This window comes from Borostomias antarcticus (assembly GCF_949987555.1).
Source record: "Borostomias antarcticus genome assembly, chromosome: 16".
NCBI lineage: Eukaryota > Metazoa > Chordata > Actinopteri > Stomiiformes > Stomiidae > Borostomias > Borostomias antarcticus.
This window is the reverse complement of record NC_140249.1, coordinates 21,765,142-21,772,641: the sequence shown is the minus strand read 5'-3', so window position 1 is coordinate 21,772,641 and position 7,500 is coordinate 21,765,142. Positions and strand designations below refer to the sequence as shown.

The following is a 7,500-nucleotide window of genomic DNA, read 5'->3' as shown; positions in this document are numbered from 1 at the left end:
ACTCTTTCTTTCTTTCTTTCTTCCTCTCTTTCTTTCTTTCTTTCTTTCTTTCTTTCTTTCTTTCTTTCTTTCTTTCTTTCTTTCTTTCTTTCTTCCTCTCTTTCCACGCCGCCCCCCCTCTCCCTCTCTCTCTGCATTCCTTAGGTTGGCTGCCAGAGAACTGTGCCCTCCCAAGCTGGCCAAACTGGTAACAATGAACAGCACCCAAACACACACACACACACACACACACACACACAGCACATAACAAACAACTACTTCATCACCAAGTGTCCGGTCACTCCACTGTCAGTCAACACGCTTATGGAACAGTAACTAACAGGCAGCAATACAGCCGTCACCAGGCTTATGTAACGATGGTCAGGTGGTCGAGGGACTTACAACAGACAGAGACAGTCTCTACTGTTGACACACTACGCTGAGTGCTCATCACAACACGGTACTGTAGTTCAGTGGTCCAGCCAGGTGTGAGAGAAAGAGAGAGAGAGAGAGAGAGAGAGAGAGAGAGAGAGAGAGAGAGAGAGGTCTACGAACTCTCCAGTAGGTCTACAGACATTCCACTACGGAGTCTCTAATACAAGGCTCAGGAAACTTTATGACCTTTTTTTCCCACATTTGACAAAACAACTTGTACCACTGGAGCCACAATGTTGGAAAATGATTTCGAAAGAAGAAAAACACTGTGTTGCCAATGTAATCTCTCAATATTGCTCTTACTGCGGGATAATTTCTCACTGCAAACAGGTTACCGGCAACCCAGCTACGTTAGAAACATAGTCCACCAGCAACCCAGCTGCTTTAGAAACATAGTCTACCAGCAACCCAGCTACGTTAGAAACATAGTCTACCAGCAACCCAGCTACGTTAGAAACATAGTCTACCAGCAACCCAGCTACGTTAGAAACATAGTCTACCAGCAACCCAGCTACGTTAGAAACATAGTCTACCAGCAGCCAAGCTACGTTAGAAACATAGTCTACCAGCAACCCAGCTACGTTAGAAACATAGTCTACCAGCAACCCAGCTGCGTTAGAAACATAGTCTACCAGCAACCCAGCTACGTTAGAAACATAGTCTACCAGCAACCCAGCTACGTTAGAAACATAGTCTACCAGCAACCCAGCTGCTTTAGAAACATAGTACCAGCAACCCAGCTACGTTAGAAACATAGTCTACCAGCAACCCAGCTACGTTAGAAACATAGTCTACCAGCAACCCAGCTACGTTAGAAACATAGTCTACCAGCAACCCAGCTACGTTAGAAACATAGTCTACCAGCAACCCAGCTGCTTTAGAAACATAGTCTACCAGCAACCCAGCTACGTTAGAAACATAGTCTACCAGCAAACCAGCTACGTTAGAAACATAGTCTACCAGCAACCCAGCTACGTTAGAAACATAGTCTACCAGCAACCCAGCTACGTTAGAAACATAGTCTACCAGCAACCCAGCTACGTTAGAAACATAGTCCACCAGCAACCCAGCTACGTTAGAAACATAGTCTACCAGCAAGCCAGCTACGTTAGAAACATAGTCTACCAGCAACCCAGCTACGTTAGAAACATAGTCTACCAGCAACCCAGCTACGTTAGAAACATAGTCTACCAGCAACCCAGCTACGTTAGAAACATAGTCTACCAGCAACCCAGCTACGTTAGAAACATAGTCTACCAGCAACCCAGCTACGTTAGAAACATAGTCCACCAGCAACCCAGCTACGTTAGAAACATAGTCTACCAGCAAGCCAGCTACGTTAGAAACATAGTCTACCAGCAACCCAGCTACGTTAGAAACATAGTCTACCAGCAACCCAGCTACGTTAGAAACATAGTCTACCAGCAACCCAGCTACGTTAGAAACATAGTCTACCAGCAACCCAGCTACGTTAGAAACATAGTCTACCAGCAACCCAGCTACGTTAGAAACATAGTCTACCAGCAACCCAGCTACGTTAGAAACATAGTCCACCAGCAACCCAGCTACGTTAGAAACATAGTCTACCAGCAAGCCAGCTACGTTAGAAACATAGTCTACCAGCAACCCAGCTACGTTAGAAACATAGTCTACCAGCAACCCAGCTACGTTAGAAACATAGTCTACCAGCAACCCAGCTACGTTAGAAACATAGTCTACCAGCAACCCAGCTGCTTTAGAGTCGGTCCATTCCTCTTTGAAATGTCGGCACTTTTCTCTTGCTTAAGGACATTTGAATCCACTTATTTTCTTTCATTCACATTTTCCCTGTTGGCTTCCAGTTGGGGCTGAGCCTCGGGGCAGAGAGAAATCTCAGCTGACAGCATACTGTTACTAAATTAACTTGTCGTGAAAATAAAGAATAAAACGTGTTCGACAAGCTGTTCATGGTTCCCGTGTTGGACAGGTTGATATGTGGCCGCATTCCAAATGAAACCTACACTTTAGTGAGTTGGTTTCAGTGTAAGTGTCTATTCAACCTGATATTAGCAGTAGTTTGGTATTAGGCTACTAATTCAACATTTGTGTGGAAGCCAACGATGAGTAGTCAAAGAGCCAACTGTGGCTCCGTAAGCACAGGTTCCCGAATCCCGACCCCTGCTCTAGTAGGACTACAGACTGTCCAGTAGGTCTACAGACTCTTAAACACCGCTGCAGTAACCACCAATAACGTAGAGCTGACGGAGCCATCCGTGTGAATTCACAACCAAGCTGTTCTGTAATCAAAATATCTAGTGTATATTCTGTAACATAACCAAACATGCAAAGGGCAATCTCACCCCCATGATTATTTATTGTAGCTACAGTATAGCATGTACATAACACACCAATACCCCCCTCCTGGTTATTTATTTACATCCATATAGCATGTACACAATCCATCCATACCTGTATCTATCTTATCCTTATACTGTAAATTAATTAATAATAAATTGTGTATATTATATTTGTAAATTGTGCAGTGTAGTTTATCTGTAATGAGCACATCTGATCTCGGAGCCTGCAGGAACATTTCGTTGTGACTGTACACTGTACATTACATGTGACGAATTCAAGAATTTTGAATCTAGAGAACAGTCCTTCCCCATCCTCCATTCTCCCATTTCCCTCCTCCCCCCTCTCCCTACTCCCCCCCCCCTCGACCCTCCACCTCTCCCCCCGCCCCTCCCCACTCCCTCCACCTCTCCCCCGCCCCTCCCCACTCCCTCGCTCACTCACCTCTCCCCCGCCCCCCCCCACTCCCTCGCTCACTCACCTCTCCTCTGGATGATGATTCGGAGCAGGGGATTGGCCGAAGACAGGGCCTTCAGGAAGTTGTCGTCGTTGTTGATTGGCAGAAGGTCTCCCTGCACGTCCGCGTATCCCAGCAGCACTTCCACCCCCGGGATCCGGTGCACCGTCTGCAGCAGCCGGTAAAACTCCTGGAACCCCCCGGTAACGTTCCTCTTCAGGGCAAAACGCCGGTACTCCGCCTCAAACTGTCACACACAACACAACCACAACACAGGATGAAGGGAACCAGCTGATAACACTCAATGTCAGGTTGCTCTGCTCTGCACTGTGTAATACCCATGATATAAAGGTGGCTACATTAGTAATGTTTTTGTGGTTTATGGTTAATAATGGCTTTCAAACTACAAATTAATAGTTACAGATGGGGACATATGGGAGCTGTCCCACCTTTTTCACTCCACCTGTCCGAACAGCAGCCCGACACACCGAACAGAGATTCTCCATCACACTCTCTGTCCACTTCCTCTACACATGCAGTTTCACTTCCCTCTGTTTGCAGTCCATCATAAACACACGGACTTCCTCCAAAAGAGATGGACTGACTTCCTCAATCAGACAGACAGACAGACAGACAGACAGACAGACAGACAGACAGACAGACAGACAGACAGACAGACAGACAGAGACAGACAGACAGACAGACAGACAGACAGACAGACAGACAGACAGAGACAGAGACAGAGACAGAGACAGAGACAGAGACAGAGACAGAGACAGAGACAAAGACAGAGACACAGACAGGCAGACAGGCAGACAGACAGACAGAGACAGACAGACAGACAGACAGACAGACAGACAGACAGACAGACAGACAGACAGACAGACAGACAGACAGACAGACAGAGAATGGGATGAGAGCAGAGGAAGAGAGAGAGAGGAGGGGCTGTCCTACTGTACTTTGAGTGCGTTTCTGACTCCCATTTCCCATCTGAAATATATGACCGGTTGAGAATGCCGCGACTCCGGAACGATGACATTTCTATGGCTGTATATAGAAATCCAACCTCAGATAAGTGAACAAGGCAAGTGAGCTGAGGACTGCAGATGCGCTCGCCTACCCTCATCTACAGCCCGCCCGCCAAGTCTCACACTGAGAGACATACTGGGGAGGACAGGCTGGAAAAAGGGGACGACACAGGAAAAAGGGACAGGAAAGACATGACAGAAGCGAGAGACAAGATAGAGGGACGGGGGAGAGAGACACGGGGGAGAGAGAGAGAGAGAGAGAGAGACAAGAAGCAGACTGGTAGTTGTCGAGACAGGAGATAAAGGACAGGAAAAGAGAGGAACACGGTGAGAATACAATCTGCGTTTGTGTCATGTGACCCGAGGGTTTTAGCTGGCATCTCCGTGACATGTCCACATGCGGAGGTGAGTCTTTTTTAGAGTTTAGAAACGAGACAGACTGGAACGTAGCTGAGTGAGGAGACGGGTCAGAATAGAACATAGTTGAGATAGGAGACAGGTCAGGATAGAACCTACATAGTTGATAGGAGACAGGTCAGGATAGAACCTACATAGTTCAGATAGGAGACAGGTCAGGATAAAGGCTGTCACCAGGTTGCCAGGGGTACTACTGAAGAGAGACAGACGCACCACAACACTCACAAAGGAAAAAGAGAGACTATAGGACAGGAGAAACAGGTTCTCCATTATACACTACTGTTCCCAACTCTTATCTCAAACAATCTCATGTTATTCACACCGACTTGTTTTTATTTCATTCCTGAAATAGTATGAGTCAAGTATTGGGCTCACGTGCTCATACTGTAGTAGAAACGCATCAGCTAAATAGAGCAGGACATTAAACTGAGGGGAGGTTTCATAACCCAGATAGTCTGAATGTTATGTGACCGGCCCCAGCCGGAGAAGCCAAAACTACTCATAACCAGGAACTTATACACTGTAAGCACCAGAAATGTGTTTACAAACAGATGTTTAGATGAGGGTCACATGAATGTGTCCGTGTAAGATGATGATCAATTGCTTTGGTATGTCTAGAGATCATTGGTTTGTTTTGACTAATAATCAGAGGCCTAGCCCTCGATGACTAACTGAAGCTAGGCCAGACTGTAATAGTTGCTGATACATGCTGTCAGAGAGGTATACGGGCTATGTTATGAACATCCCATTCTGGGAAGCTATTCCTGATATAGGCCCACAATATGAGCCAGTTGGTGTACAGGAGTATCGTGCTGAAGCAGTATGCTGCTATCTAGCCTTCACTACCCATGCATGACTAATCAGCTGGTCCAGATAGGCCAATTAGCTGTATTCATCCCCGTCCCGCAGCCGCGTGCACTGCACCGAGGAGAACAACAGCCGCGCGGACACCGCTCGAGCCAAACCAACCGTGGAACCGAGCGCTCGCGCGAGCTGTCATCAGCTAAAAACACGCGTAGAGACCCGCTCGCGCCCAGCCCGGAGCGCCGTGCTGACAATCTTGTGGCCAGACGGAGCGGATTTAGCGTAACCGAGGCTGGCACAGCTAATCCGAGTTTACGAGAAACAGCATTCTGCAAATCCAATTTATAAGGTAGAAGGGTTTGAATAGCCCCGTGAAGCGCGATGTCATCCATACGCGCGCCTGCCTAGCGCGAGACAACACAGCTCCGGTCCAGAGAATCGGTAGCCGCATTGTGATCATTCATCATGAAAATACGACACTGTTCTCCCCGGTCGACCGCAGTCTTACCTTGCTCTTGACCTCCACCACGTTGTCTGTGTGTTTCAGAGGAGTCCGCTGGTGTCTCGACATGTTTGCGTGATGTGTCCCCGCGGATAGAACCATCCACGAGCTTTCCTCCAAACCGGGATCGAACGGTCCTTTCTGTCACTCGGTCGGGATGAGCGCGTGAGCTCGCGGCGACATAAGAGCCGTGACGGACGAGCACGGCAGGTGGGCTACGGTCTTCGAGTCGGTCCGGTAGAACCTGCCAGTATTGGGTCTGTGTAGGAGAACGCTCTTGTCATTATGTGAGTGGAGCTACGCTGCCTCAATAACAATGACGTCAGCTGGACACGCCGCCCGGAGGCGGGGAACCGGGGAACCGGGGATGGGGTCGCTCGGTGTCCTCTAGATGTTCGGGTTGCCGTGGAGACCCGAGGGGGGTCAGTCTGCCTGCTGCTGGACTCGGTTCACCTAACCGAGAAATAGGCTAGCTGAAGTTGTTTATAAATAGGAACAATGCGTAGCGAAGTCATTCATAAGTAAGAGACGCTTATCTTTAAACTCCAGTAGGGATGATTAGGGAGTCATTTCCTAAGGTCATTCAGTGACAATAAGTGATTAAAGGAGTAGTAAAGGGAAAATGCATGTTAAGCCCTTTTTTAAGGTTACTTATGATTATATACAATGGTTTAGATCAAAATGTTGACAAAACTAGCACTTTTGAGAAAGTCTGATAATTGCTCTACCACCGTTTTGGTCATACAATCAATGGATGTGGGTGGGCATCTTGAAAAATCATTCAAAAACATGTTAAACTCTCGATTTCAAGGTGCTAGTTTTGTCAACGTTTTGATCTGAACCATTGTATATGATCATAAGTAACCTTAAAACAGGGCTAAACATGCATTTTGCCTTTACTACTCCTTTAATGGAATATTGGCTTAAACTTAACCCTTGGCTGGGTGACATTTGAACAAACGTGAGTAGCCTAGGCGGCCATCGGGCTACAGTGTTTTCTCTCAGATTTTCCAGTGAAATTAAATCATCTTGAACACAAACAGTACGCTATTTGGTTGTAGCATTGCAAATGGAAGACATACTAAACAGAGAGTCTAGAATACTAAACAAAGTATTAACCAACCAAACCTGCCCCTCTGCCCCCCCCCCCCCCCCCCCCCCCCCCACACACACACACACCGCCCTATCCTCCTCCTCCCTCCTCCTCCTCCTCCCCCTCCTCCTCCAGATGTAGTATCCTAGCGTACCCTGGCGTGGCTCAGGGGGCGGGGCTAGTGTAATCACTTAGTACCAGTCTGTGTCAGTCTCCCTCTGAGGAGAGCATGGGGTGATACAGCAGGGCCTCTGGTTTACGCAATAGACCTGTGGTGAAGGAGACCAGCACTCCAGAGAGACCAGAAAGGAGAGACCAACAGGCTGGCGAGACTATAGGGACCACTCTCTCCTGGTGGCGGTGGTCAGGGGCCCCGCTCTGCTTCATCTTGGCCAATTGTTCCTCCTCTCTCCTCTCCTCTCCTCTCTCCTCCTCTCCTCACCTCTCCTCT

At 47.8% G+C, this 7,500-nt stretch overlaps 1 protein-coding gene across 1 annotated transcript in view; it reads right to left on the bottom strand.

Moving 5' to 3' along the window:
* The window catches only part of pard6a (par-6 family cell polarity regulator alpha), a gene marked incomplete at both ends in the record, with an annotated part of 15,917 nt that extends 9,859 nt beyond the window's left edge, over positions 1-6,058 (bottom strand). The window contains 2 exons of the mRNA XM_084450719.1: positions 3,230-3,452; positions 5,963-6,058. Of these exons, the coding sequence (XP_084306845.1) occupies positions 3,230-3,452; positions 5,963-6,058 (319 nt within the window). The remainder of the gene's footprint in view (positions 1-3,229; positions 3,453-5,962) is intronic.
* Between the last annotated feature and the right edge of the window lie 1,442 nt (positions 6,059-7,500).